Here is a 23,751-nt window from a genome sequence, read left to right on the forward strand (position 1 = left end):
AGATTGAGAGAGAAATATATGGGAAAATATACAAGTTGTTGGAGGGTTCATTTTACCATTTTGAAAAGTTAAAACTCTCTGGAAAAATTTTTAGAGTTAGAACACTCTACGAGAAATTATCAAGACCATAAATATTTTTTTTTAGGAATTTGTCTAAATATATAAATAGTGCCTTTTTTTTTTTACTTCATCATGGTAGATTTAATGTGATGCAATATTAAAATCTCATGTGATATTTGATGATAATTTAATAAATTGATTAAATATTATTAATCAATACAGAACAGAAATTAAATCATTATAATATTCATTAAGAATGTGATTCAGATGTCTCTTTCTAATAGAATATGTATCTGTTATAAATCAATGTGTTAACTGAAAGAGTATATACATTCTGTGCATCACCTCGGCAGGTCTGATAAATGAACCGAAATATGTTTTCAATTAAGGTTTATTTCATAAAAATCAATAAACTTACAGGATTTATGTTATACACTATAATATCTTTTTGTCCAATAAATAAATATCAAATAGAAAACCACAAAATAGTATTTATCATCACAACAAGGAAGAAATGTGGCACTTGAATAAAATATATTGTTTGGGCCTTCTCGACTCTATACATTTGGGCTTTTATGGTGCAAATATGCTATTTGGGCCAATCGACGGAGCTATTATTTCTAGTTTGGCCTCCAATTTTAATCCAGTTGTTTAAAGTTAGAGCTTAGTGTGGGCTTTGTGTTTGGTAGTCCTCAATTAGATTAAGTGGATTTAAGGTGAAAATCCAGAGGGTATTTATTATATATAATTAGATTGGATAGATTGTATATAAATAATTTCATGAGACTAATATTTTGTGCATGAAAAATAGTATTTCACAGGGCTAATTATATGCTACTAAATAATATTTTCCCATTCAAAAGTCACAAAATCCAGCCCAGATTAAGATCGGATTCAACTCAAGTTGACTCCATGGGTCAAAACTTGGATCATCAATCAAACGCCTCGTACCCTTGTGGACCAGCAGAGGGCCCCCACCCGGCGGTAATCCGGCCCGCTTAACTCCCGCGGTTCCCACGATCCGACCCGCACAAATTGGCGGGCGCTCTCCCGTCGTCTCCTCCTCTGCGTCTCCCCAAACCCCCCGTCAACCTCCTCCTCCTCTCCAATCTCTTCTCCTCCCACCGAATTCCCACACTCCCTCCACATTCCCCGTTGACCCTCGATCGAGTTCTATCTCTCCCCAATTCACCTTCGCTTCGCCCTTGAATCCCTTCTTCGCTCATCTTCGCAAATCGCTTCAGAAATTAGGGTTTCCTGTCCGATCCTTATCGGCGTCGCATCATTTCTTGTTCAAAGATCCGTACTTAGAGGCCCGAGTGTCGTCTTTTTGGTTCTAAAAGCCTTTCCTTTTCTTGGGCCGAGCTCGATCGGCCTGCCCGGGGATTGCAATCGTCCTGTGAGACCACATGGATGCCGCCGCCGGCATCGACGGAGTGCCCTCCTCCCAGGCTGCCAGAAAGGACTGGCAGGCAGTCATCGAGCACTCCTTTGGGAACAATGGAGGCGAGGTGAAGTCAAAAGGCGATTCATTTATTGTTCTCCTTGTTTCTTGCGATTGGTTTTTGTATCTTCTCTAAAATTTTTATGTTCTGCAGGTTAAATCGGAGCAATCAGCTGCGAGAACAGTATATGAGGTATATATTCTTTTAAGTTGTGTGAGAAGCAAAAGATGTAATACAAGGACGTGCTTTTGGGGACAAGGGATTAATCTTTTGGGTTCACACGTGTGATGTGAAGAAGGAGGGTACCAGCCCACTGGATGCGGACTTGCGTTCGATCACTATTGAAGGTGTTGGTGAGTTGAATAATAAAATCTTGCACCAGAAGCTGCAAGAAATCACGAAGCAGAGAGAAGGGCTTCAACAAATGGAGATTGATCTACGAGCTAAGGCGATTGGCAGATCAGATATGTTGAAGGTGCAGAATAGTTTTGAAGTGCAGCTCAAGGAACACAGAGATATGAATGCTAACCTAAAGGTTCTTGACATGCTCAGTTTTATCATTTATGATACAAAATCGAAGCTTGATTGATTAGATTCTAAGTGTTTCTTTCACCATTGATTTGGCTTTTTGAATGTGATCTGTTGCAAGTTACCTAATATCTTGACCGTACAGTTTGAATACCATTATCAGTGCAATATGCAACGTGTCTTCGTTTTACGGAATACCTTGACTACACAATTTAGATACCATCATCAGTGCAACATGGCATGTGTCTTTGTCATGCGTGTGTAACTAGCAGTAAGTCATCATGCAGTGCATGACTATGCATTTACTACATTGACCATGTTAGGACTCTAGCTAGGAGAGTCCTAATTGAGAGGGACATTCATGTAAAACCTACCTAAGCCGACCCCTATTAAAGAGGTAAAGAGGCCGGCTAGGGTTAAGAGGTTGTTTCTTAGAGAAGAATTAGGAGTTGTAAAGGAATAGGAGTCTTAAGAATTATGAGTTGTAAAGGAATAAGAGTCTTAAGTAGGAGTCCTATTAGAAGTTGGTTAGAAGTAAGAGTCTTAAGTAGGAGTCCTATTAGGAGTTAGGGTTTAGAAGTCCTATAAATAGTCATGTATTCCTTCTCTTTTCATAAGCAATAGATGAATCTTTTCTGCAGCCTTTGAGCAGCAACTTGGAGGGAGGAACCCCTATAGAGTTCCAAGGAGGCCGATCCCCTAAAGAGATCAACCCCAAGTTTAGAATCTGCAAGGGTTCTAACACCTGGTATCAGAGCAGCGTTCTTGGCATCTCGCTGCCCTTCCACTGCCATCCATCACCCTCTACAACCGCCCAAAGCAATTCCCACAATTGCTTAAAAGATCGTCGCCGAATTCCGCCATCATCTCCACCACCGCGGATCACCCTTTGATCTCCTCGTGAATTGCAACAGGTTCTGGTTTCCTACCTTACTGCCGCTGCAATTTAGTTATCCTTATTCGAAAATCCAAAAAAAAAAAACTGTTCCTATATTGCTGCATAAACCTTTCGTCACAAAGTTTTCATCTCTACGACGAAAGATACATTGCAGAATTCCAGCCGCATAGTACCATCTGTTTGATCTTGCTACTGTGCTTTTTCTATCCAAATTTCTATGAAATTTTTATGACATCTTTGACACTTCCTAACAGCAGATTTTCCTTTGGTTTTTTCAAAAAATTCTCAATATAAACCATTGATCTTTTACGTCTAATCTGCTATACTTGAAAATCTGCACTGTAAAATTTCAGCCGCATAACACTGTTTGTTTGATCTTGATACTATATTGTTTCTATCCAAATCTCTACAAAATTTTTATGACAGCTTTGACACTTCCTAACAATGGATTTGCCTTTGGTTTCATAAAAAAATTCTCAATATAAATCACTGATCTTTTACGTCCAATCTGCTATACCTAAAAATCTGTGCTGCAGAAAATTTCAGCCGCATATTGTTGCCTTAACCCATCTATTTGTAATCTTTTTTGAATGAAATTTCTTATACACTTCATAGATAATCTTGGCTTCCATCTAAGATTGATCTATTAAGAAATTCATCTCTAAAAACGATTTTACGTTGCTGCAAATTTTCGTCGTAACCTGCTGAAATTTTTCGACGAGAATTCTGCAATCGCAACTTGCACCAATTTCCTTGCTGTTATACTGTCGAAATTTTCTTGATTAAATTAGATATCCTTGCTGTCATATAAACTGTAATTTTGCTATCAATTCCCTCAATTCTCTCAAGTTTTTGGTGGAAATTACGTCGAGAAACCGTTGTTTCTTCGACGACAATTCTACTCTTACAAGACAGCACATACTTGCTGCAACTTCCACGGATTTCTATCAAACCTTTGCTACCATCTACCACAGATCCAAAACTTTCATCCACAACCCTAAAACTCTGCCAAACCACACCCTCAAACTGCACCCAAAACAACCACAAAATAAGCCTAAACCGTAGCCTACATCCACCAATCCACCAACCCTTTCAACCATCACTTCTCTCAACCTATACATGCCTTTAACCCAACAACAAAAGAGAGATCTTAACATCATAGATTTGGGAGCATATACTATGGCATCTAAGGAGGTAATCAATGCTAAATTCGAAGCCTTGGAGGTGCGAATGGAGGATAAGATTCGGATGCTCTTTACCGAACTCAGATTGGGCCGACCACTAAGCCCGAAGAAATCATATCAAGGAGAGAGCTTTGCCCAATCACACCAAGCCTGAAGAGATGACTTCCAAGGGAGGGGAGGCTATATAACTGACCCCAACTATCCATGCATGAGAGTGGACTTCCCTAGATGGGAAGAAGGAGACCCGATTGGTTGGATCTCGCACGCGGAGCGATATTTTCAGTACCACAAAACCGCGGATGTATCTATGGTGAAAATTGCAGCTATACATCTTGAAGGGGATGCTATACAGTGGTTTGACTGGTTTGAACATACTTATGGAGTCCTTTCATGGCGACAATTCAAAGAAGGACTACTGATTCGCTTTAGACCAACCGATTACGAGAATATTGATAAACAACTAGCAAAGATCCGACAAACCTCCACCATTCAGGAGTACCAAACCAGGTTTGAAAGGTTATCTAATCAAACTCGTGATTGGTCTCAAAAACAACTATTGAGGACCTTCATTGAGGGCTTGAAGCCGGAGATCCGAGGAGAAGTTAAAGCGCGACAACCGTATACGCTGATGGCAGCCATATCTTTTGCACGACATCAAGAGGAGCAATTGAACCATGAAGCTCGGAGGACTAGGGTCGCTCCTCAACCAGTAATATTGAAGCCCTCAACCCCCCTACTATCGACCAAGTCCTTACACCAAAGAGGTTAACAAGAGAAGAGCTTCGGGAGCGATATGCGAAGAGGTTATGTTGGCATTGTGACGAGCCGTGGAGCCGTGAGCATCGCTGTAGTAAAGGGAGACTTCTTATGATTGAACCAATAGAAGAAGAGGTCATTGAACATCCAGAAGAGAGCCTTGAACATGAAGAAGAAGATGCAGAAGAAGAGCCACAACCGACTGAAGTTACGGTATATGCACTAGCCGGCTACTCAAACCCGCAAACGATGAAAGTTGGAGGCCTTCTCAAACAACAACTGATCACTGTTCTCATCGACACGGGCAGTTCTAATAACTTTCTAAATAGTAAGGTTACTATCCAGATAGCCTTACCTATTGAGAATTGCAGCAGGTTTGACGTTAAGGTCGTCGACGGACAGATTTTGAATTGTGATCGTAGGCGCCCGCAGGAGAAACTATTGCTGCAGGACCAAGAGATAATTGCATATTTCTTCCTTCTCCCTCTTGATGATCATGAGCCCATGCTCATAATTAAATGGTTGACGACATTAGGTGATATTTCTTGGAATTTTATGCAACTAATTATGAAATTTTACAGTAAGGAGAAACAGGTGATACTGAACGGGAAACGTGAGGACGACATAACAACGATTTGCACACAACAAATGAAGAAGGTTTTGTATAAAGCATGCAGCGGCCTTTTGGTACAACTTGAGCAGCAAACTAAGGGAGAGCCAATAGAATTTGAAGATCCAAACCCACTTCCTTTCCTTGCTGAATTTTCAGATATATTTGACGAACCGCACAACCTATCTCTTACCAGTCGGCATGATCATTATATAACGATTCTTTCAGGCAAACCTTTAGCAAATACTCGGCCATATTAGTATCTACATCTCTAGAAGGATAAAATATAAAGGATTATAAAAGAGATGCTTGAAACAGGAGTTATTCGGCCAAGTTGCAACCTCTACTCTTCACCGGTGCTACTTGTACGCAAGAAGGACGGAACATGGCGAATATGTATTGATTATCGAGCTCTCAATGGCATAACCATCAAGAACAAATACCTTATTCCAATAGCTGATGAATTGCTAGATGAAAGGGAGCACAAATCTTCGCAAAGCCGGACCTTCGATCCGGGTATCATCAAATACGAGTGTGCGAAGAAGACATACCGAAAACCACCCTTTGAACACACAACAACCACTACGAATTTTTGCTTTCTTCAACAGAAGGTGGAATATCTTAGGCATATCATATCAGAGGAAGGTGGGGCAGTGGACCCCTTGAAAATTGGAGCAATGCAAAACTGGCCGACCCCGAGAAACATAAAATTGCTACATGGCTTTCTGGGTTTAACAGGCTACTACCGCAAGTTCGTGAAAAACTATGGAAAGATCAGTGCACCACTTCCTTACTGGAAAAAGATGTCTTCCAATGGTTGGACAGAACCTCCTCTGCTTTCGACAAACTTAAGGCAGCCATGACAACGACGTCGGTGCTAACACTACCAAATTTTAACCGACCCTTCATTATTGAGGCCGACACATATGGAGTCAGAATTGGAGCCATTCTCATGCAAGATGGTCGACCACTCGCATACACTAGCAAGGCATTATCTTCCTCCTATCAAAATATGTCAACATATAATAAGGAGATGCTCGCCATTGTGCGCGCAGCAACGCGGTGGAGACCCTACTTGATTGGTCGACGATTTCAAACCGACCAAAAAAGCCTTAAGTACTTTTTGGAGCAAAAGATATCATCCCCTGGGCAGCAAAAATGGGTAGCAAAACTTCTTAGATTTGATTATGAAATAACTTACAAAAAGGGGAAAGAGAATGTTCTTGTAGATGCGCTTTCGCAGCTACCCGAGCAAGCTGAAGTTTCGGCCGTTTCACTTCTGACCAGCGACTTCCTTGAGGATATTAAGATAGAATGGCAGGAAGATTCAGAGACTAGTAAGATTATAAAAAAATTGGAGGAAGCACCAAGCTCCGTGGCTCTTCACAATTGGGACTCAAAAGAATTACATTATAAGGGATGCATTATGCTTGTGACAAATTCTACTTGCATCTTCACAAGTAGATTTTGGACAAAGTTATTCCATATGCAGGGTATTAAATTGAAAAGGAGTACGGCATATCACTCACAAATCGATGGCCAGACGAAAGTTGTAAATAGGTGCTTGGAGATAGCCCAAAGCCATCCACCAAATATGACTACGCAAGGAGAACTCCAGACCCAACCAAGTGCTATTATTGATCGACGGATTGTGACTCAACAATGACGACCCACTACTGAAGTGCTAAGATGCCACCTGGGAGAACCTATTATCAGAAGATGCCACCTGGGAGAACTATTACGACTTGAAGATCAAATTCCCAGAATTCATGAATCGTCAGCCTCGAGGACAAGGCTGATTTGAAGAGGGCGGGTCTGTTAGGACTCTAGCTAGGAGAGTCCTAATTGAGAGGGACATTCATGTAAAACCTACCTAAGCCGACCCCTATTAAAGAGGTAAAGAGGCCGGCTAGGGTTAAGAGGTTGTTTCTTAGAGAAGAATTAGGAGTTGTAAAGGAATAGGAGTCTTAAGAATTAGGAGTTGTAAAGGAATAAGAGTCTTAAGTAGGAGTCCTATTAGAAGTTGGTTAGAAGTAAGAGTCTTAAGTAGGAGTCCTATTAGGAGTTAGGGTTTAGAAGCCCTATAAATAACCATGTATTCCTTCTCTTTTCATAAGCAATAGATGAATCTTTTCTGCAGCATTTGAGCAGCAACTTGGAGGGAGGAACCCCTATAGAGTTCTAAGGAGGCCGATCCCCTAAAGAGATCAACCCCAAGTTTAGAATCTGCAAGGGTTCTAACAGGCCACCTCTGATTGATATTTCTTCGTAATTTGTCTATAGTTTTCTTCATGTGAATGATGCTTTAAAATGTTTCCAGAGCCTTGTATTACTTCTTCTTTGCTAGTCAATATTCTTGTATCATTTCTTCATAAATAAAGCTCTGTGTTTCAGATGATATATATCATATGATAAATCTTTCTTGGTTGGTAACCAACAATAAACTTTCAGTTGTTATGGATCTTGATGCTACTTTTTACTCTCATGCTTGGTTCCATAGTGGACAAGTCTACTTGTAATACGATGGCCAAGTGCAAGAGTTTGGCCAATTTATGTGCAAAATTTCATGAATCCCCTTGAAATAACTTGTCTTACTATTTTAAATCCAAGTAATTAAATTGCCCTAAACATGGACACAAATTTTTGTTATAATTTGCATTAAACATTATTCATAATCTTTTGTCTTATGTGCTTTTCTGTTTATAATAATTCCACTTATGTCCAAGAACTGTTTCATTTGAACTGTTGTGCTTTTTATCTATTAGTTTTACTCTTTGAACAGGAGAAACTGCACAAACGGGAAAAGCACATACTTGAGCTGGAGATGAAACTAAAAGAGTCGGATAGGGAGCTAGATGCTATGAAATTTGACACTGAAGCAGTTTGTTTTGCATATCTTTTTCTTATATATATATATATATTTCTTTCCAAGGATTTGTTTAATGCCTTTGCTTTCATTTAGGCATGGGCTAAAGATGACCTTCTTAGAGAACAAAACAAGGAGCTAGCCACCTTCAGGTATGTGAGTTTCCACTCAAAAAATAATAATGGTTGTGCCTTCACTAAATGTGTAATATTCTATGGTTTGTTAAATTTCTTTTCCAAAATCAATTTTCTGAACTTGTAGTTGGATCTCTTTAACCATTTCTGAATTGTTATCTACTGATGCTGGCCCTGCTTTGGCTATTATATTATTCTGCATAAATTTTCTGACATTCAATATTTCCATTCTGTTTCTATTTGTAGTGAATTAATGAATTGCTGACATATGCCTAATCAGTTAAACAACTGGCAAGCTTTCCCTTAAGTGTTTTAGTTGTTTTTTCTTCTTCATTTGTCCTCATATAATTATTTGAATGATTAATATTTACAGATATGCTATATTATCTTAATATCCTTTACTATAGTTCCATATTAGCAGGGAACTTATCTATTGGAGTTCTCTTTCATTGACTACTTGTTGAAGTAAAGTTGCACCCAGCATTTATTTATCCAATAAATGAGAGAATCTTTATTTTGCAAGTAGTTTAAACTTTAAACTTAGAAATCAACATCAACTTTGATTTATAAACTTGTTAACTAGAACTTTGTTTTATAGACTGTCTTATTAAGTAAATGATAGGAGCAAAATTTGGGAGTCCAATTGAATCTTCTCCTTGCTTTCTGCAACAAAGGTTTTGGTAGTGGGCTCTGCTTCTCTTTAAAGAATATTTGTGGCCTATCGTATTCAATATATTATTTGAATGAATGATCTTTTGCACCCGGAATTAATATTCTTATTGACAAAACTCCTATCAGAATCTTGAACTATTCTTATGCAGAAGGGAGCGTGATAACTCAGCAGCAGAAAAAGCACAACTTCTGAATCAAATTCGTGATCTCCATGATCATATTCAAGATAAGGATAGTCAGATTCTTGCATTACAAGAGCAGGTTGATCCTTCTTTGCCTACTTTATTTACATTTGTCTGTTATCACAATCCACCCTCTGTCTTATTGCATTTAAACTTAATCTACTGTAGTGATATTTAGGGCGTTAACATTTCAATGACACTGTCAACATCTCAATGCCACTCATCAAGCATTAGTTTCAGTTTTGTGCATTACAAGAGCAGGTTGATGCCTCAAATTTGCCCTGCCTTATTTAAGTGCATGTTCATGATTTCAAATCCATCCTATGCATCATGTAGTTGAAACCCAACTGAGATTTATGGGTGTTAACATTGCAATGACACTATTCAAGAATTAGTCAATCAATATTCAATGTTTTTTTTTTTCTGGCTGTAGAAATAAATTCTATTGTTATTGGAGTTCATTTTTGTATATGCTAATTGACAATGATCTAGAGTCATCTACATTGCACTTATTTAATTTTGGTTACAAATGACTATTAGTAATTGTTAGCTTTTAAGAAGTTGGGCCACAGATTCAACTTGAACATACAGTGTGTTTTAGATTGTTTACTATTCCATTGGGAATCCATATTACATGCAGGTCATATGGAACAAAATGACTTTGCACAAACGGAACAATTATTCAGTAGCCAATAATTATGTTATTGGAAAGCAACAACCAAATAGTGATTCATATATTTGGCATTCTTCTTGGCATTTGTACAACATAAGGCCTTTTTTATTGTCACTTTGTCACACAGTTGCCAAATTTCTGCACATATGTTCATGCTTTAAGCTTCTAAAACCTACTTGCATGTGTTTAAAGGATTGAATATGTATATTGTATTAGGGAATTAGGTGGTTGGACTCAATAGACCACCTTAAAATATTTGAATCGTGTGAGTCAACTTGTGATTTGGCTGATTAGTGCATATCAAATTGAACCATGACGTTGATGAATTCAAATTTCTTTATTCTACATCTATATCTTATTATATGGATGCTTTGCACAGTTATTTTAAACATGCAACATCTACAGTTGCAGGAATAATCCACTTATCTTGGTTTGTGGCATGTGTGAAATAGGGTTACATTGTTCGCTCTTTAGGTTGTGATATATGTTAAGCTGCATGGGTCATTTACTATGTTACATAGGATATTCTTATCTTTTTTGTCATTATCCTTCTGTTTGATTAGGTCAAAACAATTGTGAGTAGATAATACAAAAGCTGCAAACTCAGGGATGCTTGTGGTTGTAAATCTAGAGTACTAGGAAAAGGTTATAAGGTATTTTTTATTAATATTTTCTGTCCTGATCTCGTTAATATTTATCTGTTTATTGTGCTCCAACGCACATTTCTATAATGTTTGTCTATTTATATTTTTGTGCAATAAAGATCATCATTTAGTTTCATCAATTTGCAAACATATAAAATAATTTTTTCAACAAAATCTTCCTTTCAGAATAGAGTTGCACAAGAAACTATCCTCTTCAAGGATGAACAACTAAGGGAGACACAAGCTTGGGTTTCACGTGTTCAAGAAATGGATGCTTTGCGGTCATCCACTAACCAGTCATTACAAACTGAGCTACGGCAATGCATTGAGCAGTTCAACCAGTACTGGATTGGTTTTCAGCGGCAGGTTCAATTGCAATTGCTTTATCTGTTCTGCCAGAGCAATCTACGCATCAATTGCTTGTTTGTTACAATAATATTTAAATTGGTTATCATATCCTGCCATGATAATATTTTGATTTGGCTTCTTTTCCTTTCTGTTGTTCACTGTTTTCTTCTTTTGCTAGTTTGTTGAAATGGAGCACCATCACATGAAAACCATACAGCAGCTTCAGCAAGAGTTGGCTGAGGTAAAGGAGAAGAATGGAATGCATAAAGATGGGTCATGTCCTACTTATGAAAATTCAACACACTCATCTTCATATAATGGAAATCTGATCAATGTGAAAGATGGTGGCAAATCAAATGGTCACCTGGAATTTACATCTAATGGAGGTGAAGACAGGAGTTCATCTTTTGTTTCAGCTGCCAATCTTTCTACTAAGGTGGGATCATTTACTAAAGCTCTTTTATTTTTTTGTTCATACTAGAAATCTTTCCTCATATGCAAGATAGCAACTGACATTTCTCTTTTATCTGTCAAGAACCGAGGAAGAAAAATACTTTGCTGCATCAGTTGCTCATAGTAGTTCACTTGATATCTTGATGTGGAATGTGATAATGTTACTGTCATTGTCTGTAGGAAGAATCCAAATATGTAGTAGGCCCATTTTTATAGATAGCATGCCATTTTGAGGATGTTGTAGAACTAGTTTTTGCTTGTAGATGCAATGACAAGCCATAAGTCTCATCAATTAATTTCTTGCATGAATACCATCTTCCCCTTAGTCTTGTTCAGGGCAACATCTAGTCAGAGAGTCATCAATTCCCTTTTACATTTATGATGAAGTTCTTTAGGTCCTCTGCTATATCCTCTCACATCAGTATTCCTAATTGCTTTGTCCAATTTATTTCTCGCATTGGCGGGAACCCTGTGAGCTGGGCCACCCTTTTTAGATGCATTAGTGTAACATTTCTTGGAAAATGCTTTATGTTACCATCTTATTGGAAGAACTGGAAAAGGTTATTGCTGAACTAATTGGAAGTTTCAAAACTTGATTTCTCTGTATGTTACAAGTCTTTTGGACTACTTTATCTATTTGATAACTTAACAGTTTAAATGACCATATGCATGACAAACATGCGTAATATAAATATGAGTGTTAGAGGTGAAATGCATAATTGTATTAGGGAAGAAGAAGACTTGAAGATTGTAGGGCATAAGGATGACAGTGGTAAAGGCCTCAGTGTATGAAGCATATCCAACTAATCTAATACAATCCTATTATTCATTTGTTAATTTCATGTTTAAAAGGAGATGATAAATATGGATGGCATAGTTGTTGGTTACAAACTTGATTCCAGCCCATCAGTTTTGTACAAAAATAATCTCAAATAAAATATTTTCTCATTACTTGCATACATTCACATTGGGGATTCTAATATGCTTAAGAAAATGTCAGAAAACCTTTTCTTAATTTATCCTGCATTCACTCAGTCATTTGCTTGTGTGGGCTTCCTGTAATCATGAACTTTCCTATTCTTTATGACAAATACATTTGGTTGTCCCAAACTTAAACAGAGAGTATGTCATACTAGAGATATCTCATACACATTGTACCTTGTTCCAGTGAAGAATTACTTACACCTTTTACCAGTATTAGTGGAATAGAGGATTGGATTCTGATGATCACATGCTGTCTCAAGTTACACGGAACACATATTTGGCCTGTGCCAGTGGACTAGAACTTGTCAAAGAACTTTTACAACTGCACATTGATTTTGTACTCGTTGAAACAGTGCTCATAGAAGTTACTACCATCCTGAAACAGTGTTCATAGAAGTTACTACCATCCCCAAATCCTATGTCAAAAAAAATGTTAGGTAGATCAATGTAAGGGTTATTCAATAAAACCAAATATAAATTATATGAGGCTACATTCATTATCCTGTTCCATATAACTGTGCAAAGACAATTAAGGATAAATATTTACCTGTATCATGTACGATTAGATTGTCCTCTTTTTTGATGTTAAGTTTTTCTTGTCAGATTGATCATGCCCCTGGTGTTCCAGTAGTGCCATCATCTATAGTTAGCATGAATGCCTTTATTCCTCCTGGCCAAATGACTACAATGCATACTTATGCAATGACTCCACAAAGTGTTCAACAGCCTGTAGCTGTCGCCAATTCACCTTTTCTGCAATCTCACATGGGCCATTTACAATCAGTGCCAATTGTTCCAACTCAGCAGCACTGGCAAAATCAGCAGGTACCGGAAGCATGAAATTTGGAAGGCTTGTTATTCATTATTTTATGCCATTTTCAATATCAATTTATATTTCTGGTCCACTTTAGACTGTACCAGATATCTCAGAGATGCCTAGTCAGAGCAAGCATCCGCAATCCCAGACAGAGCAGAATCTTTTAAGATCAGATATCCACTATAGCTCCAATCTACCTGGTGAAATACAAATGGTCCATCCAGACTATCTTAATAGCCACAGAGACCTGCAACAGATGTCTGGCCTTTCATGCAATGTCTCAAGTGAAGAAGTTCAGGTTGTTAAATAAGAAACAGTTTTTCCTTTATCTTGATCTGTTTGTCTGATGTCTCTTAGGTAAGTGTTATGTTTGTGCTAACTTTTTATTGCTAGGTGCTTGAATCAAACAGTGATCAGTACTCAGCTACCCAACAAACACAAGGGACCTCAGATGCACCTTCTCACCTGGATTTTGCAAAAGAATTCGACCCACCGGAAATGAAGAATGAACCAAGGGTTCGTACTCTTTTTAAGCCACTTTATGGATATTAAAGTTGACAGAACAGAACTGCTAAAATGAATCTTAATGAACACTGACATCCTGTTATCTACAATTATTAAGATAGTTTCTCTAGTATTGTTGATTCTTCGCTTGTGCAGGTTAAGGACCTTACAGCTCCAGGGAACCAATCACAAGAGCAAGTTTTGGAATCTGGAAAGCAATGGCCAACTTCTAGCATCATGTTATCCACTAGGCAAAGCAGCTCCTCTGTCAGTTTAAATGACACAAAAGAAGCTGCTGTTACGGCTGCACTTGTTTCAAGTATTTTGATGCCTGGTAAACCACCATTGGAGCCCAATCTTTTAGATGAAAGATCACTTTTGGCTTGCATTGTCCGTGCAATTCCTGCTGGATCAGATGGTAGAATCAGAATCAGTACAACAGTGAGTACAACAATTTAATGCAAACTGTATAATGAATTTACTAATTGGTATAATCTATTTCCCTATTAAGCTTGTTTGCTACTATTGTTTTAGCTACCGAATAGGCTTGGGAGAATGCTTGCACCCCTTCGCTGGCACCATTACAAAAAGCATTATGGAAAGCTTGATGATTTCGTTGCTCATCATCCTGAAGTAGGTTTTTAGCCTTTTATATTTGAACTATTAATGGCAATGTTAACTATTATATTAAGTGAAAAAAAATTCTATCTTTGCAATTCCAGTTATTTGTTATTGAGGGGGACTTCATCCACCTTCGTGAAGGAGCACAACAAATTATATCTGCAACTGCAGCTGTTGCCAAAGTTGCTGCTGCTTCTGCATCTTCTGTTCCTTACGTATCATTGTTTCCTTCGGTTGCTGTTACTCCAGTTGCTCAAATCAGCCGCCGGAAAAGGGTACAATCACTTGAATCAGAGGTTGTAAACATTAAGACTTTTGGAGATGGTGCTTCTGTGATTGATGCTGGAGATTCAAGTGACGACTGCACCCAGATATTAATAAGACAGGACCAAAAACCAAATGGTGTCAGTTTTAACATTATTCAGGGGCTTTCGGATGTCAAAATTTCAAGTAAATTAAAGAATGTCCAAGAAGCTAATGGTATACTGTCTGATTTCAAAACTGGCCATTCGTCTGTTCATTTTACGGTCGGAAATGCAACAAACCTTGATAGAACAGTTTATCTTCTTTGCAGATCAAATAGATGAGTGATGGAAGGCAGAATTTTGGAGGGAACCAGCAAGAGAGGTACTATCAATTTGTCCTGATATATATAGATATAAATAAATATATGCTCAAGTATTCCGATGATGTAAATTTCTGGTTTTCAATCTAGATGATATAATGAATGTGGCTACTTATATTTTGCCAGGTCTTCTGGGGCTGGCTTGATTTCAAGGAGATAGTAAGTCCAAATTTACTAAATTTGGTTCATAAATTTAAGTGTCTATAGTTAAAACTCTTTAGACTCCTTGGAAGTTTTGTATGACATGCTAATTCAATTTAGATAGACAAACCTTTACATTGTTGCTTAGTTGTATAGTAATGCCTTTTTCTTCTCCAAAATAATAAAAATCATCATAGTGATCCATTTTTTTGGATCCTAATTAGTAAGGGGGTTATATTGGTGTAAAAGTACAGTCGTTGTCATGGTGTAATCACAACAAAGATAAGTTTAGGCAAGAAGCAAACTCTTCAAAAATCAAACAGCTCGTTTGGAACAAAAAAACACTATGGAATTGAAGTCAGAATGACGAGCTTGGGAATGTAATATGGATTCTCCAAAAGCTTGGGATTTCACAAGCCCAAGTGACCATTTGATTGTCCTATTTAAGTTGCTGTTGAATAATTGCTTGAATCTTTGATTTGCTTTCTTATATGCTCAAACTGAATTGCAATGGTAAAGATCATTACTTAGAGGTTTGAATATAGGTAAAAGAATGATTAGTTAGCCCCTAATATGGGATTTCCTTTGTTACTTTCAGTTATTTGTGGTATATATTTTGAAAATCTAACATTTGATAATGATTTTTCATTTCATATTGGTCTGGTGGTGGAAGTGCATCATGCATGAAACTTTACCAAATGACTTGTGGCAACATGCTTGATTTTTTGAATGGCAGGTGCTACTGATTAAAGCTAAGGCCTCAGTCACTTGGATGGAAATTGCAGCCAAACAAAAGTTTGGAGATTATTTACTCCGGATAAAGCTCTCTGATCATTCTTTCTCAGATTTTACTGTTGAATCACAAACTTGGGCTCTTCCTAGTTTATTCTCTGCCAAGTTATACTTGGATCCATGTTTCAAACCGAAAGAAAGGAAAAAAAGATAGAATTCTTTGCAACTGTGCAATGCTTAATGCATCTACTTGCTATGCATCTGATGAAAAGCTTGTATTTGATCCTGGTTCCAATGCCCAGATTCCAGATAATTACGGAACTTTCCATGGTGGAAAAGCTGACACTGCATGTTTTAGTGCTGATTGTGGTATCCTTTTTGTCTTCTCTCGAGTGTGAATAACTCGAGAATCTTATTAAATGAATAGGTGAAATCTGAGATGAACTCATTCTCCAATCTAATCAGCTGGTAGTGATGTTCTAATGATATGGCTTTGTAGCTAGCAGCTGTTGTTGCCACAGCCAATAATTTCAAGTATTTAGAGGCAGCTGATGGTGTAAATAGAAGCTGTTCAGGGCATGCAGTCTTGGTAAATGGTTTTAAGAATAAAAACCCTTGAATTAGTATGGCCCCTTCCTCTCTCTCTCTGACAGTGATTCTCGAAGCTTAAATGATAGCAGAAGCTGAAGGATTTAGAGGCTACTGGTGACTGTAAACGTCTTCTATGTTTGATGCAGAAGTTTATGTCGAGGAGTTTGGAGTTAGGAGTTAAAACATGTGAAGAACATGCATAATAAATATCATAAAAAATATTTATCCTAACAGTCTCAATTAACTCTAAATGAGAAACTGGTGCTCATTATTAAGCGTGCCATGATTTATATATTATTTATTTATGTCGACATATTTTTCATAATAGATTTTGCTAAAATGATGTCAACTTCTTTCATATTGTTATTTAGTTCCTTCTTAGAGATGGCAGTGAACAGAAGAACTCATGTGCAGCTGCGAGCGAGAAGTTAGGCTTCTCAAAGATTGCAGGCATTTAAGATCAGAAGAAACAGCGACTATTACAGCAAGCCCGAGCTCGACGCTTCCGCCATCCTTTTGTCCGTAGCTGCTCAACGAAGAAACTTCGATCGATGACACGATTTGCTTCATGGCCGGTCTCACATAAGCATCGTTACATCTATCAGGACGGTGGCGTATTAGCGCTACTGCTCCTTGTTTGTGTGTTTCCTGACGTTTGATCCTGTCGGTTGTTTCTCCGCCTGGGTTGCGTGAACGTTCTCTTGCATGGTTCTCGTGCCCCGCCTCAGGGACCGTCTTCCTCGTTGCACCGTTCTCGTGCGCTGTTTGGTCTTTCGCTCTTCCATAATTACCAAAATGTCCCGGATTCGTCTTGGTGAACGTGCGCTATACCGGTAGTTTTACGCTCTGCGTCGTGTCTCCTCAGCAGCGGCCGTTCCGGGCCGTCGTCCTCTTCCCCAACCTCCCAAAGGGGTCGCCCGGTTGGCAGTTACAGTCACCCTCTTTACGATCCCTCCCGCGTTCTCCTTCCCCCTCCGTGTACGTCCACTGCGTGTACACCGGCCACCACCTCGTGCACATGCCTTCTTCGAGGCGATCTCCCAGGAGGCCGTGGGTACAAATACCACGCGCTCCCGTTTGCTCAACCTGCAAGCCTCAGAGCAGAGAGCGAGAGAGAGGTTTGATCACGGTCGATCACAGAGAGGTAATCTTCGTTTTCCTGAAATTTAAAAGAGATATAGTGTCACCCTTTCACGCGATTCATGCAATTTGTGGGCCGTCAGGTTTAGATCGTCGGAGGAGAACGTTCGGCAGATGATTTGGTTATGGTTTTATGAAGTTTGTCTAAATCATCGAACATGACAAACATTTTTTATGGTTTTCTTGTTTCAACACATCGACTAATGATCTTTGAATTTTTTTTCTTCCTTTTTATTTGATTTAGCATGAAGTTTTAGGTCAAGATTACCCACAGAGCACAACAAGAAATTGAAACAAATTCCACACCGCAAATAGATTGGTGTAAGACTGTGTGGTGATACAATTGTTTCTACATCCACTTCTTTTTACCTTCCGTTACGTCATTTCTGCAAAGGCTTTTCTAGAAATGAATCGCGAAGACTCTTGTGGAGGTATACAGATGATAGTTTTACTGCTCATCAACAACATCTGTGAACTGTGTGCGCGTGCAGATTGAAGTTTATTCTATGCGCGTCGGGCTTTTACTGCAGTGAGCATACCTCGATGGCGACTGTGACGGTGTTGCACTTCTCCAAAGGCTCCTGCACCAGTGCTGGGGGTTTCGTTGATTCCGAGCCAAGGTCCTTCCAGAGCAGAAGAATTCCAAACTCGAGGAACCAAATTATTGCTTACAAAGGATTGAGATCTGAAAACATAGTTGATTCGCTTCGGTTGCAGTCCAATGCCAAGGCGACCTCAACCCAAGCGAAGACGGCCACTCGGCGTGCCAGCCGTAGACCTTTGGCCGTCGTCGTATGCGGAAAAGGGATGAACTTGGTCTTTGTCGGTGCCGAGATGGCTCCCTGGAGTAAAACTGGAGGACTCGGTGACGTTCTCGGAGGACTGCCACCAGCCATGGCGGTAAACTTCAACATGCTGCTGCATAAAGATTTATTTCCTGCTTTATTGTCGTATAATTCTGTTGATGCGTGATTGAAATCTGTGGTTTCGATCCTTCTCGAGGCAAATGGACACAGAGTCATGAGTATAGCTCCACGCTATGATCAGTACAAGGACGGATGGGATACAAGCGTGCAGGTTGAGGTATTGCTGTCTAGCTAGCTAGCTAGCTATCTAGATTGCAACACACAGCATCCTGCTTGCATTTTGAAGTTTGTGGTTATGTGCAGTTGAAAGTTGGGAACAGAGTCGAAACAGTTCGCTTCTTCCACTGCTACAAAAGGGGAGTCGACAGGGTCTTCGTTGATCACCCTATGTTTCTTGCCAAGGTTCGAACTATTTTATATCTGATGCCGACTTCAGATAACATTTCGAGTGGCATAAAGCTCACCACGGATCTGTTCGTGTAAGGTAAGGTGTGGGGAAAGACCGGAGGAAAGATATATGGTCCTGTCACAGGAACAGATTACGAAGACAACCAGCAAAGATTCAGCCTTTTCTGTCAGGTCAGTGATTATTTATTCCTAAACCAAATTCAGCATCGATTTCTAAGTTACACTGCGAAGCAATTAGTGAAACCTACATCTACTACTCTTTATGGATCTCTCTGCCTTTGACAAAATCATGGATGACCTTTCCAGGCAGCTTTAGAAGCTCCAAGGGTTCTACATCTCAACAACAGTGAATACTATTCCGGGCCATATGGTACGATTCTTATTCGTTTGCTTCTCCCGATGGCTTATGTCGTTAACATTGCATCTAACGAGCAGGGGAGGATGTTGTGTTCATCGCGAACGATTGGCACACTGGTCTTCTTCCATGCTACTTGAAGAGCATGCACCGATCACGCGGGATTTACAGGAACGCAAAGGTAAAAGGTCTTTGGTAATTCGGTTTTGTTCGTCCTTAGTTAGGTAGTATGACTGAGTGGATTCTACTCGATTGTCAGGTTGCCTTGTGCATCCATAACATCGTCTACCAGGGCCGATTTGCCTTGTCGGACTTTGCACTGCTTAATCTTCCTGATGAATTTAAATCTTCTCTCGATTTCACCGACGGGTATGCTATCGTGTTTATCCTACGGACATACTAATCCGTTTGGCCATCGATGAAGATTCTCTTGATGAAAACTCATATGATGTGTTCCATGCAGGTACGACGAGCCCGTGAAAGGAAGGAAAATAAATTGGATGAAGGCTGGTATTATAGAATCGGATAGGGTCGTCACAGTGAGTCCGCATTATGCACTAGAACTTGTAGGGGAAGAAACTGGGGTCGAGTTGGACGGCGTCCTGCGCATGACTGGCGTCACTGGAATCGTGAATGGGATGGACATTAGCGAATGGAATCCATCGACGGACAAATACATATCTACCAATTATGACACAGCAACCGTGGGGGATCGGAGCTTTCCAAACTTGTTGTCTTACTTCCTTCGTATTAATTTTGATCTAACTGAAGTTGATTTCAGGTGATGGATGCAAAACCTCTGAACAAGGAAGCTTTACAAGCTGAAGTTGGTTTGCCCGTCGACCGAAACATCCCTGTTATAGCCTTTCTCGGCAGATTGGAAGAGCAGAAAGGCTCAGATATTTTTGCCGCAGCTATTCCAGAATTCATGGATGAGAATGTCCAAGTGATAGTGCTCGTAAGCATGAAGCTCCACAGTTAGCATCTTGCTGCCCATTTGCTCAGCATAAAAAGCCTTGATTCGTCACCCGCAGGGGACTGGGAAGAAGAAGCTGGAGCGTCAGCTTGCAGAGCTCGAAGACATGTTTCCGGATAAATTGAGAGCACACTTGAAGTTCAATGTACCTTTGGCTCATGCGATCATGGGAGGAGCAGATCTTCTCGCTGTTACTAGCAGATTCGAACCGTGTGGCCTCATCCAGCTTCAGGGCATGCGATATGGAATTGTACGTTGCCAATCTTGCCTTGGGTATCTCGTCGCCATCTATCTAATCTAATCGTTTGCACTTGAATGGATGGAAAAGCTGATCGTTGTTAATATCTACTGCAGCCCGCCGTGTGCAGCACGACTGGTGGACTTGTTGACACTGTCAAGGAAGGCATCACCGGGTTTCATATGGGTCGCTTCAGTGCCAATGTAAGGATCCTTCTTCTCTCGTCAGATCTCCTTTTAATGCATCGGGCACCATTCGATCAAGCACCGGTTCCGAATGTGTCTTCGCAGTGCAATGTCGTTGACAAGGAGGACATAGAAAAAGTTGTGAAAACTGTGAAAAGGGCCATTAATGTCTACCGTACTCCGGCCTTCGCCCAGATGATTCAGAACTGCATGAAACAGGACCTCTCCTGGAAGGTGAGCGACGATAACGATGAAGTGATTCCCTTTCTCTGATGCAAATCTATACATCAGCATTGACCGATAGGTCGGTTGATTGCCGCAGGGTCCTGCCAAGAAGTGGGAGCAGTTTCTCATGAGCTTAGGAGCCACCGGTAGCGAGCCCGGCATTGATGGGGAGGAAATAGCTCCTCTCGCAATGGAAAACATGGCCACCCCGTGAAAGTGATCGATGTCTGCCTTCGGTGTCGGAGTTAATTTGTCCGTAAAGGAATAAATGGTGTCTGCATAAGCTGATATTTTACTCTACTTTGCTTGTGTTAGTGCATGCTTCATCTCTCTCTCTCTCTCTCTCTCTCTCTCTCTCTCTCTCTGATGAGGGATACCTGTTGTGAATGAAGTGCGATGTCTGTCTATATTCCTGTACTGTTGTGAATGGTGTAGGTGTCGAATCTGCTCTTTGTGACTATTGCTTAGCGACTGTTACCAGGTAATGTGGTGCATTGCTTCACCAAGTGAATTTACATCGATTGCACACTAATAGATTAAATTGAAGATGTTTTTTGTTTTCTCATTTAGTAACCCATTGTAGATATTATGGTCAGACCGAGAAAAACAAAAAAAATATATATTTTAAATCGATCGAGAGTCCCACTTTCAATTTTCTTAGGCTGAGTATAAAAAAAAATCATTTTCTTGAATCGATCCAATTTATCAGACAAGGAAGATTTTGATAGAACAATAATGTAAGCTCAAAATAATAAATAAATATGATCTTGGTGTCTGACAAAAAAGTGTTTGTAAAAAGAGCCTCTCTCTCTCTCTCTCTCTCTCTCTCTCTCTCTCTCTCTCTCTCTCTCTCAAGCTATTCCAGCTAATAGAGCCATAAATTGCCTTCGAGTAGGAACTTTTATCATCTTATTCATCTGTACATGACCAAGAGAAAAGTTCACATGAGCTGCTGCTATCCCCATGTTTCCGTGGCTGCCCCACTGATCTGTCATTGTACTTGATAAATGATTTTATGGGCGCACTGGTGGATCTCGAGAAAGAGACAAACTTGTCCAAGGCAGCCCCTGGAAAGACACCTAAGGGTGGTCCATTCCACATTCTTCTTTTCTTTAGTGTTTCTGCTATACAGAAAATAAAAATACTAATGCAGAAAATAAATACCCATGAATTATGGTGCTTAACTAGGCATGGCATTCAAATTACCAATCCAAAGATGAGAAGGAAGGTACAATCACTGAGAACAAGGATGGTGAAGAACTTGGTGAAACGGAGGATAGATGAGATGGATGGGAAAAATGACAGCACTCAATAACTTTTTCTTTCTTCCCCATATGTTAGCAATTATGCTAAACATAATTAATTATTCATAGATCAACAGATCATTCGTGTTCACCGGCACAATTGTTGGTTGCCTCTTTAATGTAGTCATGTTGTGTCTCGGACAAGCGCAAAGGGTCCTCTGTCATGGAAACTTAGATCTTATGTCCATTCTGTATCTATGGATGTTCGGAAGACTTGGTATGCAGAATAATGGGACATAAAAGATTGGCTTTAGCTCCCGTCCGTGCCAAACATGTCATGTTTCTGTCAACACGACAAACCCTAATCCATTTAATTTCCACACAATCATCTGAAGATCATTGAACTATTTTAGTATTTGTGTACAGATAAAAGTCTTCCAAATCAACACTAAATGAACTAACTAATCTTTCTTTTTCAGTACTTTCCCAGCGAAATATGAACTGATTTCTAGCATAATCTACAGTGACAGTGTATGTTCAGCAATTTTTTCCAACCAAAGTAATACAGAAAAATCCAGTGTCTTAATTTTACCATTTAATTTCTATCCGAATGCACACATTCATCCCTTCAGACTTGCATTTTTCTATATTATCTTTGCTTTATGGGAACGCTGCATCGGAGATGATGATGGTATCCACTGGAACATAGCAGGATGAACAGGTCGATGAGGGGGAACACACGTGAAGAATCGACAAAGGATGCTTCGGAGATGATGATCACCCCTCCTCAAACCAGTAGACTCTGCCCTCAGTTTTGCTGAAACCACGAGGGTATTGGGAAACATGATCTCTGTGAAGGCACCCTCATGCAGCGAGCAGCTTGAGAGGGAGGTAACATCAAAGATCACATGATCCTGGGACATGCACTGTCTCGATTCGTGGAATTCAGTAACATGTACGTGCCCAACAATTTACTTCACTTCACTCCCCTCGCCCTCTCTCTCTCTCTCTCTATATGTATGTCTTGGACGCACTCACTCGACCTCCACAGGCAGTCACCAGCTCTCGGAAAGAAGAAGAAGAAGAAGAAGAAGAAGAAGAAGAGAGAGCCATGGGAGTTCGATTGGCAGGAATGATCCGCATGAAGGAGACGCTTCAACGGTCCTTCAGGAAGCACCACTCGTTGGCGCCGGATGTGCCGAAGGGGCACTTCGCGGTGTACGTCGGCGACATGGAGAAGCGGTTCGTCGTCCCTCTCTCCTACCTGCAGCATCCTTTGTTCCAGAGCTTGCTCCACAAGGCTGCAGAAGAATATGGCTTCGAGCACCCCCGAGGCATGCTTAGGGTTCCGTGCAACGAAGATGCCTTCGCCTCTCTCACTTCAAGAATGAGAAGCTCGTGAGAGGAAGAAATCAAGCATTAGTCGTAGCTGCCCAATTAGTACCGAGTTGTAAGGAGGCGATCAGACATTGTCTGATCCGACTCTGTGTATAGAAGCATTAAACCGATCGTTTCTATGAAAGAAGATATCTTTGTTAGATCATCTTCCTGGATTCAGTCCATACGCTGAAAGAAGCGGCTTGCAATGCTATCTGCAGAGTACTCTGGCATCGACACTGACATCTTCAACCAGAATCCACTTCCCC

At 39.9% G+C, this 23,751-nt stretch overlaps 3 protein-coding genes across 9 annotated transcripts; all 3 read left to right on the top strand.

The window, feature by feature from the left end:
* The first annotated feature begins 1,100 nt into the window (after positions 1–1,100).
* Positions 1,101–16,160, top strand: LOC135623432 (uncharacterized). 7 transcript variants are annotated; one of them, XR_010491381.1, is made up of 17 exons: positions 1,101–1,571; positions 1,659–1,697; positions 1,801–2,040; positions 8,264–8,362; positions 8,444–8,499; positions 9,303–9,414; positions 10,839–11,018; positions 11,179–11,436; positions 13,041–13,262; positions 13,349–13,552; positions 13,648–13,770; positions 13,915–14,199; positions 14,293–14,391; positions 14,481–14,859; positions 14,938–15,006; positions 15,131–15,163; positions 15,882–16,160. XR_010491381.1 is itself a non-coding variant. In XM_065126394.1 (16 exons), the coding sequence occupies exons 1-15, from the start codon at positions 1,470–1,472 to the stop codon at positions 14,964–14,966; spliced, it is 2,427 nt and encodes an 808-aa protein (XP_064982466.1). In that variant the 5' UTR covers positions 1,101–1,469; the 3' UTR covers positions 14,967–15,006; positions 15,882–16,160. The 7 variants fall into 7 exon arrangements, 3 of the variants coding, with proteins under 3 accessions (XP_064982466.1, XP_064982467.1, XP_064982465.1); XR_010491382.1 differs by having other exon boundaries at positions 14,954–15,006; XR_010491380.1 differs by having other exon boundaries at positions 14,481–15,006.
* Positions 16,161–18,151: 1,991 nt separating this feature from the next.
* On the top strand, positions 18,152–21,208 carry LOC135623433 (granule-bound starch synthase 1, chloroplastic/amyloplastic-like). The gene is made up of 13 exons (XM_065126396.1): positions 18,152–18,508; positions 18,611–18,691; positions 18,778–18,876; positions 18,964–19,053; positions 19,189–19,252; positions 19,318–19,418; positions 19,497–19,606; positions 19,701–19,941; positions 20,019–20,195; positions 20,272–20,463; positions 20,568–20,654; positions 20,742–20,870; positions 20,959–21,208. Exons 1-13 carry the CDS (start codon positions 18,152–18,154, stop codon positions 21,073–21,075), a joined length of 1,845 nt encoding a protein of 614 aa, XP_064982468.1. The 3' UTR covers positions 21,076–21,208.
* A 2,008-nt stretch (positions 21,209–23,216) lies between these two features.
* On the top strand, positions 23,217–23,507 carry LOC135622036 (auxin-induced protein 15A-like). The gene has a single exon (XM_065123666.1). The coding sequence runs from the start codon at positions 23,217–23,219 to the stop codon at positions 23,505–23,507; it is 291 nt and encodes a 96-aa protein (XP_064979738.1).
* The last annotated feature ends 244 nt before the right edge of the window (positions 23,508–23,751 follow it).

This window comes from Musa acuminata, chromosome BXJ2-9 (assembly GCF_036884655.1).
Source record: "Musa acuminata AAA Group cultivar baxijiao chromosome BXJ2-9, Cavendish_Baxijiao_AAA, whole genome shotgun sequence".
NCBI classification, from domain to species: Eukaryota; Viridiplantae; Streptophyta; class Magnoliopsida; order Zingiberales; family Musaceae; genus Musa; species Musa acuminata.